At 37.6% G+C, this 20,774-nt stretch overlaps 1 protein-coding gene across 2 annotated transcripts in view; it reads left to right on the top strand.

Moving 5' to 3' along the window:
• The window catches only part of Fancl (FA complementation group L), a 77,827-nt gene that overhangs the window by 31,121 nt on the left and 25,932 nt on the right, over nucleotides 1–20,774 (top strand). For both annotated transcript variants that reach the window (XM_057772367.1, XM_057772368.1), the window contains 2 exons: nucleotides 2,024–2,124; nucleotides 16,948–17,044. In XM_057772367.1, the coding sequence (XP_057628350.1) occupies nucleotides 2,024–2,124; nucleotides 16,948–17,044 (198 nt within the window). The remainder of the gene's footprint in view (nucleotides 1–2,023; nucleotides 2,125–16,947; nucleotides 17,045–20,774) is intronic.

Here is a 20,774-nt window from a genome sequence, read left to right as displayed (position 1 = left end):
TTTGGCTCCACAGTCACCAGGTTTCTACATGGTGAGGCAAAAGATTATGTTTGGGAGGAGAAAAGTGGCTTAGGTCATGATATATTGGAGGCAGAGAGAGAGTGACATGAGGAGACAAAGATAAGATAAACTCTTCTCCTTTTTGACTTACTTTCTCCATCCATGTCTTGCTTCCCAGTGGCCCATGGAGCTCTAAACTCATCAATGCATTGACCCATGCAAAATCTCAGTAGTGTTTTCCATGGGGACCAAGCCTTAAACATCTGAGCTTTTTTGAGGGATATTAGACTGCAAGTCATAATAGTTATACTTAACTTGTTATGTTTCTCTTATCTTCATTTATGTCAAAATCATAATGCTTATATTGCTGCTGACAATTGAAAGCATTTTGGTATTTCTCATTTTATAGTTTTTTTTTTGAGACTTTTTACAGTATCAGGTAGTATGTATTGAAACAGTTGTGAGAGCTCTCTTCTGAGTTCATTTTTTATCCTCATCCAACTCTTGGAGGTATATCATTGATAAAATGTTTAGAATCAGAATTGCTGAGGAAATTCATAAATTTTGATTTATGAGTTTATAAACTCTAATAAAGGTTATCAAACTTCCCAAACTACATCAAAGACCACAGTATAGGAATGTTAAAATAAGATGGCTGGAGAGATGGTTCAATGGTTAAGGGCACTGACTGCTCTTCTAGAGGTCCTGCGTTCAATTCCATCAACTACATGGTGGCTCACAACCCACTATAATGGGTTCTGATACCCTCTTCTGGCATGTAGGCCTACATGCAGATGGGACATTCATACGCATAAAATAAAAGAGTAAGACAAAGAAACATTTGTTTCATATTGTCTAATTATTTGAGAAAATTAGGAAATTTTCTCCTGTTTATTACAATTTTAGTATGCAAATATAAGAACATGCTACCAGAACAAGACTTATTGGATTGCAAGTTGTGGCTCTGTTGGTTATTTAATTTTCAAGAAACATTTATTAGTTTCAGCTAAAGGAAGACCCTCTCTTCAATCCTTGACTCACAGTACTTGTTTCGTACATTTGTGCTGTATTTCTGAGTATAAATGAGATCCTGAAGAAAGATCTTCAGAGATTATAGACAAAGATATACATACAAATATATGTGTGTGTGTGTGTGTGTGTGTGTATGTATATTATAGACAAAGTTGGCATTTTTTATCACTGTTTAAGATAATGTCCCTAAGGCCGGGTGGTGGTGGCGCATGCCTTTAATCCCAGCACTCGGGAGGCAGAGGCAGGCGGATCTCTGTGAGTTCGAAGCCAGCCTGGTATACAAGAGCTAGTTCCAGGAAAGGAACCAAAAGCTACGGAGAAACCCTGTCTCAAAAATCCAAAAAAAAAAAAAAAGATAATGTCCCTAAAATATGGAAATACTTAGTTATATATTGTAGACAAAGTTGGTGTTTTTCTAATCACTGTTTAAGATAATGTCCCTAAAATATGGGCATACTTAGTTTACTTCTGAGGCCGTGTCCTTGCCGACAGTGTATTAAGTCCACAGTGATGACCTTGAGAATGGTGCTCACGTGAAGTCATAGTTATAGAAACTGTTCATGCAGGTTTGTAAATTTCTTGTGGCACTTCTTGGGAATGTCTAGGCATGTGTATGTTTAATTAATGAGAATGGAGAATGTCTGAAAAGAATTCTCTGAGGTAGATTATTTTATTTCCATTTGTTTTAAAACCAAACCAGTGAGTCTCTTTTGTCTCAACTAGGAAATGTTAGAGTCAGGATTTAAGCCTCTGGAAGACCTGTTGAGAATGTTTGCACTCTCTGGTAGTTGTTTTCAGTTTCTCTAGATTATTGCTTAGAGACTCTGGCTGCTGGGCCTGGTGTTGTCCACCATCTTTAAACAATAGCAATAAAACAAACCATCACATAGGTTTTCTATAAAAACAGTGAGCACTTTAGTTACACAATGATAGGATTATGAAATTTTGTTTTGTCATATTCCATAGCTGATTAAAGTATTTTTTTCAACAGGAAGTTGCTTTAAAGAATCGACAAGAGTTGTGTATACGACCAGCTTCTCGCAGTTTCTGCACAGACCTTCTTAATGAGATAGGAGCTGTTGGCTGGGATAAGTATGTCCATTTAAACATGTATCTTAGTAATGCCTTTGTTTAACACATTGCAGCTTTATCTATTTCTCGTCGTCAGTTGGTGTACAGTATCAGATGCTGATGGCTGCAGTCAGTTACAGACAGGAGCACTGTGAAATATTAACCTGACAACCTTCATGTGATTTTAAAAAATAGCATTTGATACACATAATAAGATATATCTTAACGGGAATTTTTATTAGGTGCGCCTAATGTATTATGTGTACCTAACAGTATCCAATTGTACTGCATGTTCCATGTTTAAAAGTTATAGTGGGTGTTGGGTTGGTGCTCAGGGAGTAGAGTTTGAGCTCTGCAAGCATGAAAACTATGAAGGTGCTGAGCGCGTAGGTTAGACCACACGAAACAAGTTGGCTAGGTACATTATGGGATCAGTGGCCCTTGACTCCAATGGAGCACCTCTCCCTTAATAAGTAAGCCAGAGAGCTATTAAAGAAGAAATGGAGCATCAACATCTGGCTTCCACATGCATGTACACAGATATGTACATATATACATACACATATGCATGTGAAATGTAATACTAATAAATATGAATGAAAATGAAAAATTACGGTTTCTTGATATGATCATGTACATAGCTATGTTTGACTGTTATTCAGTTTTGTTTTCCTAAATTTAAATATCTACATGTATTTTACATGCTTTTGTACTTTTAACAGTAAATCTTGCTTTCTCTGAAGAAATAATGACTAAAGGAAGGCTGGTTGGTTTGGTGCACCTTTAATCCCAGCACTTGGAAGGCAGAATCAGGTGGATCTCTCTGAGTTCCAGGACAGTCAGGGCTATGTACAGAGACCCTGTTTCAAAGCATGGGGGTGGGGTGGGGGGCGGGGACAGAAAAGAGAAGCTTAAAAGAAATTCAGTAGATGGAAATGTAACTTGTTAAAACTTTATCCATACATCATCTGGGAAAAAAAAATGTCTGGTAATTTACCTGATTTTCAGTTGCTGAATTCAATTCTCAGTGTGGATATTTTAAAAACATGTTTTGTTAGTAAGTACATTAGCTTTCTGCCCGGGCTGAAGCGTCAGTGCGAATAGGCAGTTTAGTTCTCAGTTTGTACCTGCCACCAGTTCTCCTTCAGTATTTATTTATTATTTCAGTTCAGAGTTCTTTATTACTAAGATAAATCATGGGTGACTTCAGTTACCACATAGAGAGTGGAATTTTTCACCGGCAAGTTTTTCTGAATGTATTTAAGACATTTCATTATTCTTATGTGCGCTGCTTCTTAGCTGTTTTCTGAGTTGACCTTTTGACCACTAATTTAAAGAAGACAAACATCAAATTGCCGTTGAAGAGAAAACAAGGAGTCCATCATAAATAGAAGACACAATTCTCTCTGTCCTCCAACTGAGCAGGATGTCCAAGTGGAAGAAGACGAAGGGGAAGATCGTGGCCTTGTCCCCTGCCATTTTGAAGAAACAGAAGGCCGAAAGGTGGTGAATCCTCTATTTAAGACAAGGCCTAAGAACTTTGGCATCGGGCAGGACATCCAGCCTGAAGGAGATCTCACACACTTGGTATAATGGCCTGACTATATCAGGCTGCAGCAGTAAAGGGACATCTTCTATAAGTGGATCAAGAACCTCATGTCATTAAGTAGTTCCCCCAGGCCCTGGACTGACAAACGGCTACCCAGCTGTCTAATCATGCCCATAGCTACAGCCCAGAGACAAAGCAAGAGAAGTAATGTAGGCTGCTGGCCCAGGATGAGAAGATGAGAAGGAAGCTGCCAGCAAAGGGAACTTCCCAACTAAGAGACCACCTGTTTCCTCCAGCAAGGGTCAATACAGTCACCACCTGGGTAGAGAACAAGAAGGTTCAGTTGATGGATATTGCCCACAATGTAGCCCCATTATGCTGGTGGTCTTCCTGCTTGCCCTGTGTCGCAATATGGGGGTCCTGTACTGGATGATCAAGGGGAAGGCCAGGCTGGAGCCACTGGTCTACAGGAATACATGAATCACTGTTGACTTCACACAGGTTGACTCGGAGACAAGGGTTCTCTGGCTATGCTGGTGGAAGCTATTAGGACCAATTCAATGACAGCTGAGATCCTCCACCACTGGAGAGGCAATATCCTGGGTCCTAAATCTGTGGCTCGCATTGCCAAGCTGAAAAGGCAGACAATAAAGAAACTCACTACTGACCTGGGTCAAATGTACAATGCTAAGTTGCCTGTGCATAAATATAATTATAAAATTGGAAAAAGAAAATGTAGTATGAGCTGTGGCCCTCTTCCCACAGCCCGGCTCATGGCTGCCTAGCTAGCTTATGCCCCGAAATAACAACACATAAACTGTATTCTTTTAAACACTGCTTGACCCATTTCTATTCATGTGTGTAGCACCCCAAGGAGTGCTTACCGGGAAGATTCTAGCCTACGTCCATCCTGGGTCGGAGCTTCATCGCGTCTGCTCTGGAGAGGAGAGCATGGCGTCTGTCTCTCAGAGGAGCTGCCCTGCATCTGAGCTCACTTCCTCTTCCTCCCAGCATTCTATTCTGTTTACTCCACCTATCTAAATTCTGCCCTATCAGATGGGCCAAGGCAGTTTCTTTATTAGCCAATGACCTTCCTCCATCAAGAAAACATATTTCCTTTAATAAATTTACACTATAACCACACACAAAGTGTGTCCCAAGTTATCTTCGTGTAAATTTGTTTTCAGAGGCAGTGAAAATGCAGTACATTTATTACTGTTAGAAGGAGGAGTCTGGTCCTTTGTCCATGTGTTCAGCTTCTCATACTGTTCCTTGTACATCTTCTCTTAGAACAGTTCCCCGCTTGTCCACAGATCATTGCTTTCTGCATTGGGTTTGAGTGAAGCATATATCTTTTTGTGTACCTCTGTGTAGAAATGGGTTGGCCGTTATTTTAGACATGTATCTTATTTAGACTTCTTAATTTTATGTAACTACTTCTTAACTTCATTTTCTTCCTGGCTAATAGTGAAAGAACATAGATCTGTATTTATGAGCCTTGAAACTTATACGTTGGTCTCTTGTCAAAAATTACAACTTAAATATCCAACTATTAAAACTTCACTAAAATCATGATTGCAAGTAATAGTGTTTCAGAATAGCTGGACTGTTGAAGTGTATATAATAGAACTATGTTTTCCAAATTGGATTTTACAACTGAGAACCATTATTGTGAAGTCACCAATTTGCATTAGGGGATGATAAATGCAGCTGCCCCATGAGATGCAGGAAGTTATGTTGGGTGCCTTCCATTTTATGATACAGTATTTTTGAGAAGTAATGAAGGACATTTTTCTTTTCATTTGTTAAAAGTCATGTTTCTCTGGAACATCTTTCCTTTAATTTAATCAGTAATAGCAATCCTGTAGTTGATTAAACTCCCTTTGAAATAGCTAATAGGAAGCTTAGGGTCAAATTTTGGGTTCACTTTAGAGTTATTATAGGTAATTTACTTTGGGGAAGGGTGTGTTTTAAGACAGGATTCCACTGTGTAACAGCCCTTGCTGTCCTGGAACTCACTCTGCAGACCAGGCTGACCTCAAACTCTCAGAGATCTGCCTGCCTCTGCCTCCTGAGTTCTGGGATTAAAGGCGTGTGCCACCACCACCCCACATCATTTTGGTTAATTACTATTTCTGTGTTCTCCTAATATTACCTTGGCCTTTGTTTTATTGCTACTTTTTGTTTTCTATTTTTTCTAAACTACCATAAATTCTTTATGAGCAATATTAAAAATAAATATGTTGGGTTGAGTGTCACATTGAAGTTGTACTCATGAAAGTTGACACATGCCTTTGGACAAGTCCAGTTGTCCTTATTTTTGACTTTTCCTAGTATTTGCTGTTTTCCTTTTTCCTACTTACAACTTGTTATTGTTTTTGTAAGTTTTTCTTTTTTTCTTTTTTTTAAATCTATCTATGTGGTTTGACTGTTCTTTTATTATTGTCTATTTATTTATTTTTACTTACCAATTCCAGTTCGCCCTCCCTGCTCTACCCCCGCTGCCACCTCCTTCCCCTTACTCCATTCTTTCACATTCTAAATCCTTTGTGGACTCTTGCTTCTCTTCTCTCAGAGAAAGACACACTTTGTAGTTTAACTTAAGATATTTTACTTTTCTATCAACTTTGATGAAAAGACTTGGCAATAATGCTTTGAATTTATTAGTTCAGAACACCCTCAAAAACATTTAGTCAATGATTTAAGCAGAGTTCTCATCTACTGGCAGGCTTTAGTTCTAAATATGTCTTTAGTTATGTGGACTAGAAGACATCTTGCCTCTTTCTATTTCTAGTCCATTGTACATCTCTCAAAGTTATGATGGAAAGTTCTGATAAGTAAGTCTTAATTTTGAGCAACCCTTATCTCTGTTTTTTCTTACTTGTTCTTTCTGTTAGAGCAGCTTACTGTTTTTTTTTTCCCCCACACTCACCAGTTAGCAAATATGCTCAATACAATGTATGCCTGATACTTGGTGCATTGGCACACATTCCTTAAGGGAAGACTTAGCTGGCCTCCTCACTTGCACAAACTGCTTTTGTAAAGGAAATTGTCTGTTTGTAATCTCTCAAAATCTCATATTTCATGAAGTCAATAAGAGGGCTCCAGAAGAATGCACATCTATCCACTTTCTTGAATATTCATCTGTAGAACAAGCCTAACCCTAAGCTAACCATGACCTAGAAGGTAATAACCTATAAAATAAAAATATAATTTTACCTGTTCTTGTTTCCTCCTTATAGACACTAAGCTTCATAGCCCCTGTGTTCACATTTGCAGCTCTGAGTTTTCTCATTTCCTTGAGAATCTTTGCTTTCTCTGCTCAATTTAATGACTTCTAAAAACAAAGTAAAGGACTTTGTTACACTGTGTTGCGTTTTCCTATTGCTTTGAACGCAGTCGTTGATTTCTCTTCTTTTTCCTTCTCCCTCCTTATCCTTTTTATTCTCATCTTCTTCCTTCTCATTTTCTTCTTCTTAAACCATTGCTTCTATTCACTGGAATTAGGAATACATTTTTTTTTTTTAAAAAAAAAAGAAACTAGAAAGTGACATAATTTGGAGACAGTTCCGTGAATGCTGGTGAACAGTGCTTCCTGCTGCCTGATCCTCAGTATTTGCCCTTGCTTCTACAGGCTGCAGCACTATGCTAATAATCTTTGGTTGCATATTGAAAAGTGTGAATAAACAGGTTCAAGACTCAGGGCAGCACTTTCCATCCCTCAGAAGATTTCTTTGGTTAGACAGATAAAATGGAATGGAAAGAGACTGCTGCAGGGTGCTGTTGAGGTCAGAGTGGGTTGTTTCCATGAGCTGTTTAACCTGATTGCTTTGCTCCATTGTCTCTTTGAAGGAAGAGCCAAGTGTGTTTGCTGGCATTTCTTCCATTGGTAGAGCTTAAACTCTTACTTCTTTCTATTTGTCTACAAGACTTTTCATCTCAGTTAAAATCCCTTCTACCTAGAGTTCATCTGTTTATTACTTGCACTCTTTTTAAGAGTCACAGTTCATGACATCTCATTGAGATCTTTCAGGGGTCTTCATTTAGATTTCATCTCATTCCTGTTCTAAATTTCAATTAATCTCTCCTTACTGTGGGCTTTCTGGATATTCTTTGACTTTTCGTAAGTGTCTCCTGATATTTTTACCTCATTGCTCCAGGGTTTATCAGAGGAAAAACTGGTAAACTATTAGACTAAATTCTCTGAACTTGCCTTTTCCTCCATTATTTTTATCTCTATTCCTCAGTAGATTGGATTGCCAGAAGTGCTGTTGAAGATTTTTGTTTTGCATTTGTTATTGTTTCTTTGGCCACTTAATCGCTGATTCTTATCTGGACCCTTTGCCTAGATCTTTTTCTGTTGTGCTGTAGTTTTCAAATCCTGGTTGCCTTAGCAATTCTTTGACCCCTCCACCCCCCCATCCTCACCCCTGCCTTTCCTCTTTTATCAGGATACTTACTTGAGTTATTTAGAAAAGTTTTGGTCCATAATACACTACTCCATTTTAGGTAGAAGTGAATTTTACATCTAGTTTTCAATGCACTATTCTGCTGATATTAGGAATTGCTGGATGTTTTATTCATCGCATCAAGCTTTAGGTGTGCTAAGACTTTGTTCTGCACTAGGACTTGAAATATATGTATCTTTTAAATAAAATTAATCACAATAATGGGGCACAGAAGAGAATAAAAACAAATGTTGAGATCCTATAGTAGCAGTTCCAACTGAGGTTATGAAGATGGCTTGAACCTTTTGTGTCCTGGAGTCAATCATTTTTTAGATATAAATGATCAGAGAAAAGCGAAATCATTTAAATTCATTTTCAGATGCTTCCATGTTATGCTCATAGTATTGGGTATGTAGAAAGGGCTTGGCATTGGGAGAGACAATTTTTTTCCCCTGTTACCTTGACAAAATGCATTTAAGGCAGGTTTCCAAATGGATCTGACATGACTGAGAGAAATCTAACACTAAATTGATTGAAACATTGATGATAGGAAATGGGAGTTTTGACTCATTCAGGATTTTATTTTTCGTCCAGCTATTATATGTCTAATGTGACTTAGAGCAATGAAGATGCATAGGCGACTTAAAATACAACATGGAACTTAACATGTAGTGTAAGAGTCAGACTTCTGAGATGATTACAATAGCACTTAATGACCACTGTGATAAGTACTATAGAGTATAATTGTAGCATTGTGTGAGAGCCATTAGCAATAAAGTTATAGAAGAAAGAGTACAATATGTGAAGTCTTTTATGGAATAAGTGTTTTAAGAAATACATTAGAAATGTTGACTTTTCCTTTGAATTGTACACATGGTTCTGGTATGGTGAAAAGGGACCAGATTTCTAACTTGCATGAGAGATTGAAGGATGTGAAAAACTGTGGCATATGCAATTCTTTAGACAATAATTATATATCGAGACTAAAGTTACTACATAGAAGACTGCCTGTTTCTCTTGCGTGCTTTTTATATTATTGAATTCTCAGAATAAATCACGAGGTAAATTCTTTCATGCAATGTATATATGAATGAATAAATTCAGTTTAAGCATCTTGAGGGTACTGTTGCTTAGAACTGTGTCTGTCACAAGACACTCTTGATATGGAACCTTTAATGAAGTTCCCCTAGGTCTAGAGATAGACACACACTGAGGGTAAAGCTAGTCAAGTCTACCTTATCATGAGTGAAATGTCTGTTAGCAAAACTACTGCACCCATAGAGACACTTGTACGTTCAGTTACGCAGATTATAAAAGATAACGATTTAGCTGTAGGGACCCGGGTGAGTGAGCAACTCAGAGCACACTATTGCTGCTTGTGAAGAACTTCTTTGCAGAGGAGATACCATGTGAATGAATTGTGAGAAGTATGGAGTATGAACTTTGTCAGCATTTTTCTGGCACTATCCAGTCAAGTAAGAAAATTGTTGCATGGAACCACTTGTTCCGTTTTGTCCACCCAGAACCAAAATAATCACACAAAAATTGTATTAAGTAAATCACTGCTTTGGCCCATTAGCTTTAGCTTCTTATTGGCTATCTCTTACATCTTAATTTAACCCATTTCTGTTAATCTGTATATTGCCACGTGGTAGCGGCAAAGTTCCAGCATGTCTATATCTGGCGGATCCATGGTGTCTCTCTCTGCCTTTCTTCTCCCAGCATTCAGTCCAGTTTTCCCTACCTACCTAAGCTCTGCCCTATCAATAGGCCAAGGTAGTTTCCTTATTCATTGACCAATAAGAGCAACACATAGACAGAAGGACCTCCCACACCATTTCCCCTTTTCTGTTTCAATAAAAAGGGAAGGTTTTAACTTTAACATAGTAAAATTACATATATCAAAACAGGCTTCAAGCAAGAATTACAATTACAATATTTATATCTACTTTATCTTTTATCATAACTAAGAAAAAAATATAATTATAACTCTCTATTCTTCAACTCCACCAAGACTCCAGAAGGATATAATAGTACCTCAGTAAACAAGAAGTATATTGTAAGCAACATCCAAAACTCTTGAATTGACAGAAACATCTTGCTGCCTGGACAGTCACCCAAAGTTTTTCTGTACCATTGGGGCATCCATCTTCAGCCTACAGGCCCATAGTATCCTACAGACTTTTCCATGATGTAGGAAATTTCATTGGCAGTTTGTTAGTCACTTTCTTCTGTATCCTGCAGAATGTCTGGCAGACTCTTTCATGAAGCAGGAACTCTAAAAGGAGCACCTTTAGGCCAGTTCAGCAGTCATTTCTCTGTAGGTCCTGCATGTCCAGTTAAGTAGTTCAGGCAAGAGCAGTTTCTTGACTATTATAGATGACCATCTATTAGCCCATATTTTTAAATTATGGAGTTGGTTAGCCATTTGGGCATTTAAATGGTTTAAAAACTTAGTACTTTTCATGACAGTTAGATACATCTGCTCCTGGCAGCACCATTTACTTCAAAAGGAAGATGGGCATCAAAGAGGCTCCTTATGGAGCCTGGACTACTTGATGCTATGCTGTATAAACTGGACATGCCCATATTCTGAAGGTCTCTGAAAGATTTGAAGAAGACCTATCTAACTGAAATATATCTCTATATATCTAAAAAGTCTAAGTAACATGTCTACAATCTTGACTATTATAGATGACTATCTATTAGCCTATATTTTTAATTATACATTACATTTTCAAATGAGCTACACAAATACAATACCTTAATCAAGATCAAAAATACATATACATATAACAAAATTGACCTTAAATTTGTATCAATAAAGCAAGGCCCGTGCCAATGCAAAGTATCCATTTCTATAGCATATCCCCCTTTAAATGTAAACATTTATAGACATTATTTGGGAGTATGAGCATAGTTATTTCTCTCGAAACTGCTTCATGCTGTTTATTGGGTGAAGTATTTTCTTTGTGGAGGTGTTCATAGCAGCCTTTCGAAGGATCTTATTCCATGAAACCATATTGGTCTGGAAGCAATCCACAAGTTCTCATCTTCTGTGAAAACAAAAGAAGAACCTCTTTTCTAAAGCAACATATACTTAGACTCAAATTTTAAAATCAAGATACTTTTATAATATACATGCTGGCTTAGCTTAGTAGCCTATACAATGAAATGTCTTTATACTTAGCCCATTTACAGTCAAAAAATTTCAAAGAAAACACAATAATACATATAATCCAGACTCTCTGTGAATTTTCCATTTTTATGTGGCTTATTTTTCTTCACTCATTTTAATCTATGACTATATGGACTGTCACTTTAAAGACTTCTTTGAAAAAATGATTTACTTCTTTTTCAACTCTCTATACTCTTTTTCTTCTCTCTCCCAAGCCTACGTACATTTATCCAACACTGTGACCCATTATAGATCTTTTTTATCTGGATTTGTCTTTATTGCATATCTGTAATTAATTTTTTTTGACCAGAAGCACTTCTTAAAATGCCAAGCGCTTAAGGATCTAAACTGTGACATTACTAGGTCAAATATGGTACTACATGCTCACCCCACCCAGTTCATCACGGAGGAGCTGCTTGTGCCACGGAGCCACACACACTGCCCAATTTCAGGCACACAGCAGGTCTAAGTTGCCTCAAGGAAGCCACAGCACTCTTCTCACAAACCCCAGTTAAAAGCTCTGTAGCCGTGCCTCCTGCCTTAAAGAGTCAGAGTTCACGCTGGCAGGGCCCAGAAAGCCAACGTTTTAAAATAATGTGGCTTTTTCTGCTGTGGCTGAATCAGGTAAATCTCTCTTAAAGGAGCTGCAGCATGATGCCAGATGAAAAACAAATGCGGCTAAACTTTGTTGTTGTTGTTTTTACATATAGAATTTCTTTTTACGGTTTCTCAAGTTTTACATGGATTTAGTTGGCCATGTGGACACCAGTTGTTGCAAAGAACCACTTGTTTGACCCGGCTGCCCAGAACTGAAGTAATTGCACAGAAACTGTATTGATTAAATCACTGCTTGGCCCATTAGCTCTAGCTTCTTATTGGCTAATTCTTACATCTTAATTTAACCCATTTCTATTAAGTTGTATATTGCCACGTGGAAGTGGCTTATCGGCAAAGATTTGGCATGTCTGACTCTGGCGGTGGCTCCATAGTGTCTCTTTGACTCTGCCCTTCTTCCACGCATGCTATAGGCCAAACCAGTTTTCTTTATTCATTAACCAATGAAATCAACACAAAGACAGACGGACCTTCCACACCAGAAAATAAGAAAACCCATAACCTATATTTTTGAAATTCTTAGGAGTGGTCTGCCAGGTCATGATAGAATCAGGCTAGGTCCTGCAGACCCAAGGCCGAGGCCTGATTGTGCTAGCCCCTGTTAGAATGCCATCCTCTGAGGCCTTTTCTGAACAGCTGGTCAGCTGTAATTTAAAATATCCTTTAAACTGATACACACAGTAATTTGTATGACTTGCATTTTCAGAAACGTAATGATTTTGATCATGTTCAAGTAACTGTATTTTCCATATATTTGAATAAGTAATCTTGAAGATCAGCCTGTATGAAATCTGAGAGTAAGAGAAAGATCTTTACACGGGTAATATGTACCTCACTTTGTTTTTAAATTAAATAGTTTGATGGAGGAGGGTCATCTGTCTATGTGTTACTTTCATTGGTTAATAAAGAAACCGCCTTGGCCCTTTGATAGGGCAGAAAATTAGGTGGGTGGAGGAGACAGAACAGAATGCTGGGAAGAAGGCAATGAGGCAGACACCTCTCAAGCAGACGCCATGGAGCCAGCCGCAGGTCAGACATGCTGAATCTTCCCCGGTAAGCCACCACCTCATGGTGCTACACAGATTATTAGAAATGGATTAATCAAGATGTGAGAATTAGCCAATAAGAGGATGAAATTAATGGGCCAGGCAGTGTTTAAATGAATACAGTTTCTGTGTAATTATTTCAGGTGTAAAGCTAGCCATGCAGGAGCCGGGCGGGACGAAAAGCAGGCAATAGTTGGCATTTCTGGGAGTTTTTGTTTGGTGTTTTTGTTTTTAATTTTTTATATTTTTTTGGTTGTGAGCCTAGCCTTTAACGGCTGAGCCATCTCTCCAGCCCTGTTTTTAATTTTTTAAAACAAAAATTTCTATAGTCTAGGTTGGTCTTGAACTTGATATGTAAACCAAGTAGTCTTGAACATGAGGCAGTCGATCTGCCTCAGTCTCGCAAGCAGTGGTTTTCAACCTTTCTAATGCTGTGACCTTTATTACATTTGATCATGGTGTGATGACCCCTAATCATTAAATTATTTTCTTTGCTGCGTCATAACTAATTTTTCTACAGTTATGAATAGTTATGTAATATCTGTGTTTCCCAAAGGTCTTAGGTGTTGCCTGTGAAAGACTTGCTAGACTCTCAAAGGAATCACGACCCACAGGTTGAGAGCTGTTGTGCTCATGGGTGGCCCTGCCTACAGTGGACTGGGCCATCCCACTCCAGTCATTAATTAAATAATTACTGCCTATGGGCCAATTTGGTGGAAACTCTTTTGTAATTGAAGTTCACTCTTCCCAGATGACAGAAGAAAAGAAATAAGAAAAGGAAAGGAAAGGGAAGGGAAGAAAAGGAAAAAGAAAAAAAAAAAAGAAAAGAAAAATTCTAACCAGGACATTATGAGACTCACAATGTTCCTTTGTAAAATAAACATAACTTGTTGCTGCTATACTAGTTCATCCAATCATGTTAGGCTATATATGATTTTTATAGTACTTAATTAGGGTAATGTTTTAGCTGCAATGAATGATAACCTGTTTTGTAATAGGTAAGAAATAAAAATATTAATTTAATATATTAATAAAATAAATTAATAGTGTGATTTCATTCTAAATACCCTACTAATATGTTCAAAGTATTGAAATAATACAGAAGTGAACTTGTTTTAAAGATTGGGATATATCTGTAATATTTAACTTGAACAGCATTTACATTCAGCTGTTAAAGCTGGTACTTAAATCAGTAAATAACTAATGAGTCTCACAGTAGCTCTTGCATGTTCATGCATACATGCTGCTTTTTTCACATTCATAGAAATAGAAAACTACACGTTACTACATGAAAAGCTTGTTTAACTGCCAAGCTTGAACCCAAAGAAAAAGGCATGAGTTAGTGTAAACTAGAATGAAGTTGAAGCGCTATTGGTCTGTGAACACTTGGCCAAGTTCTTAGGGGAGAGACGCGTGTTCCAAGCTCAGAAGGAATGGGGAAAGAACGTTCAACCTGAAGAGTGAGGCTATCGGATGGGCAGTGCAGTAAGTCAGCTGGTCACATGAAAAGATGAAGCTATGGGGCTCCCCTGCAGGATTTCCACTGCCGGGTCAAAGACTGGAGGGGACGGGGGCTCATTGAATATTTCGGGGCAAGGAGTTAATGTGGTTTAAATGAAAGGGTAGATGTTGACACAGCAGACAACATGGATTGATATTATAAAGAGAAATGAAGTGACCAAAATGAACAGAGAGGGAGTTTTGGGTAATCATGTAGTCAGTGCTCCCTAATAAAGATGGAAACTTCCTACATCCCTCTCAGTCTGGACTTTGATATGGACTGCCTGTTGAAGATAGAACTACTAAAATTCATCTAAGTGGTTAAGGAAAAGAAGCTAAATAATTTAAGTTGTTGCTCAAACTAAGTACAGTATTTCAAGAGACTTAAAAAAAGCAAAAATCATTAGGTTGACTCTGTGTTAAATCCTGTTCATGTTCACTCTGTTCATTATGTAGCTCTTGACTTTCACTTGAGCAATTACAGATTCCTGTTCTTAATCTTCACTCTGATCTCCCCTTCTTGGAGCTTCCCAGGGTTGTCATCTCTTCCTTCCTTTCTCATTGCAGTTGTTAAGTAGATTTACGTTGGTTTCTGTAGCGACCAACCATTCTTTTCTTTTTTATCTTGTTGGATTATAAGTGTTATAAGTAAACAGTTTTGATTTTATGATTACATAAACCTTTTTACTGAAAAGTTACTAGCAGAACACGCTTAACGTTTCCATTTGTTATTATTTATAAAACTTCATCTTCTGTTTTGATTTCTTGTGTTAAAAAGGAATGCCCTTATTTTCGGCCAGTTAGAATCCTGCTCTGTTTTACAGATCTTGTCTTTGGCCAGCTGTCACCCATCTGGGCGCCTGCCCCCTTTAATCCGCTTTTAACCACTGCTTTTAAAGCTGCATCTGCATGAAAGTTTCTAAGCTTTTGCTTTAATCGATGCTAATTTTTGATTTTGAAACTACAGTTTATACTTTAAAAATCCCTGTATTTTTAGCCGGGTGGTGGTGGTCATGTCTTTAATCCCAGCACTCGGGAGGCAGAAGCAGGAGGATCTCTGTGAATTCGAGGCCATCCTGGTCTACAAGAGCTAGTTTCAAGACAGGCCCCAAAGCTGCACAGAGAAACCTTGTCTTTAAAAAAAAAAATCCCTGTATTTTTAAATACATAAAATGAAAATGTTTATAAATTGAGGAATGACAAATCAATGCACGTGCCTCTCGCTTTGGAACTGAAGAAGTTTCTCGTTAGATACACGTCATCGGGACCTATGAAAAGGGTGATGGAGACTAATGCGTGCATTGTTTGCATGTGAGAAGGTTAATAGGTTATTAATAGATATCAATGACAAAGAAGAGTGACCATGTACACAAGCATGTTTTCTACCATAATTTTACTTTTATTTGTGTTCTAAAACTCTAGACGTTTTACTGATTAGATAGAACTTCTACTCTTGATACTCTGGTTTTACATTTTAATCCATTGTTTAACATACATATGCTCTTCTGATTCCCGTCTTTTTTATTAGTCTTCCAAAGCTCTGTTGTCCAAAGTTTTCTTTAACTGAACCGTTTTACCCTTGTCCCTGGTCAGCAACCGAATGGACTGTAGCAATGCTGAGAAGTCACCTGGGTTAGATGCTAATGTTGGTTCTTACCGTCTCTCTGGGGGATGAGTTTGTGCACAGTGGTCTCAGCCCACGTTCTGTCTTTAAGGAGAATAGTATTATGAAAATGCCCAGTACTAGCCACTCTCCTGGTGCACTGGTAAGCCACTTTGGCAGTAGCTTATGCTGCTCGACAGACTGTATTTTTACAGAATGATGTATTTCAAAGGATACTGGTTTTCATTGTAGAGAATTCATGCTTTTAGAGCAATTCAAAGCCAAAACAACTGAGTTTGAGCTATGTGCTTAAAATATTAGTCATGTTGAATACATGCCTAGGTTAAGTGTCAGAAGCTATATTTTGTGCAAAAAGGAAATTTATTGCCAAGAGACCATTCCATACCTGTGCTTATGCAGCATTTTCCATAGCTTTAATCTGAGTGTATGAACTAATATCAGCCAGATTGTTGTACAGTAACATTATTGATAACAAAGGAGAAGTTCATTGAGGAGAAAAACAAATAAGGGAAGCATAAAAATCTCATACTGTATGAAACTACAGAAATGGATCAAAGACTTTGACAGGAAGTTTAATGTGTACATAAGTAGATGCTGACAGAAACATGCTGTGTGTGCCAAAGGTTCCAGTGATGGAAAAGCGAAACATAGTGCTCACTGACCACAGCATGAGCCTTGACACACATTGTAAATAATCCCGAGATCTATGGCCACATTAAGCTCTAGGCTGCTGTATTAACTGCAGTAAATCTATAGCAGGAGGAGAAGCTGGCATGCAGAAATTCCTGATTAATTTTCTCCATGTAGTAGTGGGAATGGTACCCTCCCCTGCACCCCATAGCCCACCTCTGGGTGATCATTTTTTATTCTCTTTTGCTCTCCAGGCTTGTGTGTGTGGATACTTCCTTCAGCACCATCAAGTTAAAAGCAGAAGATGCTTCTGGTAGAAAGCATCTGATCACTGTCAAGTTGAAGGCGAAGGTATGTACCTTGTTACTGTGATCAGGAAAACTTTGAGAAATGAACTCTGGATGTTTTCAATGTTTAGAAGTGCTGGTTATTTTAAAAGGACATGGGTGATTTTAAAAATTAATTTAAAAAAGCCTCGAGGAATTTATTCATCCAGTTTCCAAAGGTCCAGATATAATTTTGTGTCGCTGCTTTACTTCAGATTTCATCAATATGCAGACCTCATAATCAAGAAATATGAAAGAGTCAACAGTCCCCACACACTGGGATGCTAGTGTTATGACTAGTCTGTAGGACAGAATGAGTGACAAGTCCCCTGTCCTGTTGAAGGTCTTAGGAAGTCACTTGCCTCCTTGTCTCTACCTCTGGCTGTGAGTTGTTTTTGTTGTTCTTATCTCTTTCCTCACCCTACCCCCTAACACACACACACACACACACACACACACACACACACACACACACAGCACATATACATGCATGCACAGTTCATTATTTTGACTAAAGTTTTTGGGTGTATATATTTTAAGAATTTAGAAAGGCTAAGTCTATTTATAAGCTTGTGCTTGCTAGTGATCTATAAATGGTCACACAACATTTATTTTATTATATTTTCATTTCATCTTTATGTTTTAGTTCTAGATTGGGGATTTTAAGAAATAAATAAGAAAGCTCAACATATTAATCATTCTCCTACTAACAACTGGGGAAACACTGAAATTTAAAGGAAACCAGGGCCTCCAGATTTTTATTGTTTCTAGTAGTCATCAATCAGTTCTATTTCAGAAGATGGTAGTGATGAAAAGATCAATTGTGTTTGTCCTTTTTAAAAATGTATCTGACATTTCAGGGTTTCAAAAGAGAAAATATACAAACATATAAAGCTCTATTGGGGGCACAGAAAAGTTGGTGTATCTGAGGGGCTTCAAGAGACAGCGTCAGTAGTAGCTCGTTTCTCCTGCACACACAGAACGTTTAGGTATAATTTTAAGACATATCAAATAAAAAAGCTGGATATGAATCAAATTAATTTTGAAAATGAGTTAGAGGCTTGTTTCATTAAAACAAAGGATTTTATTTTCTTTTTAAGTTTTTAAAGATATCCTTTTAAAGAAGTAGAAGAAATCATCTTTCATTCTTACGAAAGGTCACACTCAGCAGCAACAGTGGCTCTGACTCTTCTTCACACAAGTCACTGCTTAGATACTGTACACGGATGAGACTCGCTTAGCCACCGGGGAGCCCAGGAGCCGGGATTTTGATATCTCAGAGTTAAAGCACTTTGCGCTTCCTAAGCAGACAGGACTTCTGTCTACACTGCCTTCTATGTTTCAAAGGCTTTATTTATTTTTTATTAATTTTAAGTATTGTGGGGGTCATCGTAGCAAAAGGTTTTTTTTTTATTTTTTAAATCTATTTAACTATAACATTAACTTCATTAATTGGAGATACTGCTAATGATGATATGGACATTAGTATGTTCCATTATGTCTGTTTTTTTTAAAAAATAGCTTTGCAATGTTGATATTTCTCTAAAAATATTTTCCTGCGTCTCTTTTACATCTATAGTTTCACAATACTTACTCCAGACAGATACAGGCAGAGAAAAAGCAAAACTTTATTTGAGATGGGAGGAGATAGGGGTTGTATTTGAAAAAGACATGGGGTCTTAATCTTATGTTGGTGGTATTTATTAAACTTGTTTATTTAATTTAGATTTAGATATGCCAAGTTTGTCTTCAATATGTAGTCTCTCCCCCTCTCTTCCCTTCCTTCCCCACTCAGTATGTGGACCTAGGAATGAATATCAGTTAAAAAAACATTAATCACAAAAGCTATGTGGTAAGGCTGTACAATATAGTATCTTAACCCAAACTATGATTTTTAAAAAACAAACCTTAAATTGTTTTTTTGGGGGAGGGGCTATATAAATAAACCTTTGTTTCTTGACTTGACATTTAAAAGAAGTGCATTTTGTTTTGTTTTGTTTTTATTCTTGAGCACATATTGTACCAATTCTACCCCCCTCCTGACCATCCTCCAACCACAGTGAACACAATACAGATTTGGGCTAGACAACTCCTGTTAAACATAAGTAAATCCCTGAAAAACGACTCAGTGTGTGTTTGAGGTTGAGCCACTTGGGCTTGGTGGTTTGTGTGTGTTCTCTTTGGGGTAGCCTTTTTGGTCAGAACAGACTAGGACTTGGCTCAGATGTTTTGTTGAGTAATAGACTATAGAATCTAAAAGCTATCACAACAAATATATGTACTTCATGGCATATAATCCCTTGAAAATGTATCATGTGGCTTGCTTCCAGAGACATTTACAGAATTATTAGACTGAGAAATTATTAAACTTAATGCTTGAAAAATTTTTGATTCAGCATCTCACTGTGTAATCCCGGTTGACTGAAAGTTGCCATGTAGACCCAACTAGCCTCCAACTTGTAGTGACCATGCGTCTGTCTTCTCACTACTAGGACTACGCATGTGTCATCTGGCTCCCTCCCTATATGTAGACTATAGTTAGTTGTCAGTTAGATTTCCAAAGTTTTCAGGCTGAAACTCTAGATCAGTTTATGAATTGCCTTACCCAAGACTATGGATTTTGTGCCCAGCGCCATCAAAACATGCAAAAATGACAGTCTAGTTTTTGTAACTACTGCAAGTTGGTATTACATATACCCTGAAAACTTAAAGAGTCATCCTGACTTTGGCTGGGTGGGTTAGGTACATTGTATTTAGTACTACACTGTAATTTAGCTATTGTAGTCCAGAAGCTATTTTGAAAATGAATTTAGACATGATGGTTCATTCCTATGATTCTAGCACTTGAGAAGTTGATGAAAAAGGATTGCCCCAAGTTTGAAAACCACCAGACTATACAGTGACTTGAGGTCTAGTGGCCTACAGAGTCAGACCCCATCTTAAAAGCCAAAAAAAAAAGGAAAAATGAATACCAATTATGTAACTTTATATTTTAATAATTCATAATAAACCCCTAAACACATAAAACTGCTTCTGGTTCTCTTCATTTATTTGCAGTTTATTTGACCAGTTTGGCATTTCATGTTAAGTAATAATAATACGAATCGTATATTCTTAAATTTATTGAACTTACACCAAATGTGCTGTAAAAATTCTACAGATCAGTTTAATTCATTAGACGTCTGTGTGTGTTTACACAATTATAAATATATACCAGTGTCATCCTCTCGCAAATGATACAGAGGACTTACTTGTACATACAGTGTCATCAATTATTGTGTTTAACTCTCTTTTGGATATGGCTCTTGCTCCATGTCATTGTACTTGTAGTATTTACTGTCCTGAATCTTACTGAGATGTAGGGCTTTACTCTTTATAATGTAATCATGTGTGTACGTGAGAACATCCAGGGCCACAGAGGCTTTACGTAGAACAGCAAGCCTTCCCTTATAGTCTTACACTAGCCACACTGATCTTTAACTTAGAACTGAAACTGGCCATTGGTAGATCCCAGTGTGATGAATAGCCACCCTAAGTGAATCCAATTTTCTATTTCTGACCCTGGGAGTTTTGGAGGGTATATTCTTTATTTCTTAAATTTTTTAATATCTATATCTCTACTTGTCTCTCTATCTACCCATCCATCCATCCATCCATCCATCCATCCATCCATCCATCCATCCATCCATCTGTCATCTCTCTCTCCATCCATCCACCCACCCAACCATCCACCCACCCAGCCATCCAGCCATCTT

Source organism: Chionomys nivalis, chromosome 6, assembly GCF_950005125.1.
Source record: "Chionomys nivalis chromosome 6, mChiNiv1.1, whole genome shotgun sequence".
Lineage (NCBI taxonomy): Eukaryota > Metazoa > Chordata > Mammalia > Rodentia > Cricetidae > Chionomys > Chionomys nivalis.
This window is presented reverse-complemented; position numbering and strand designations above follow the sequence as displayed.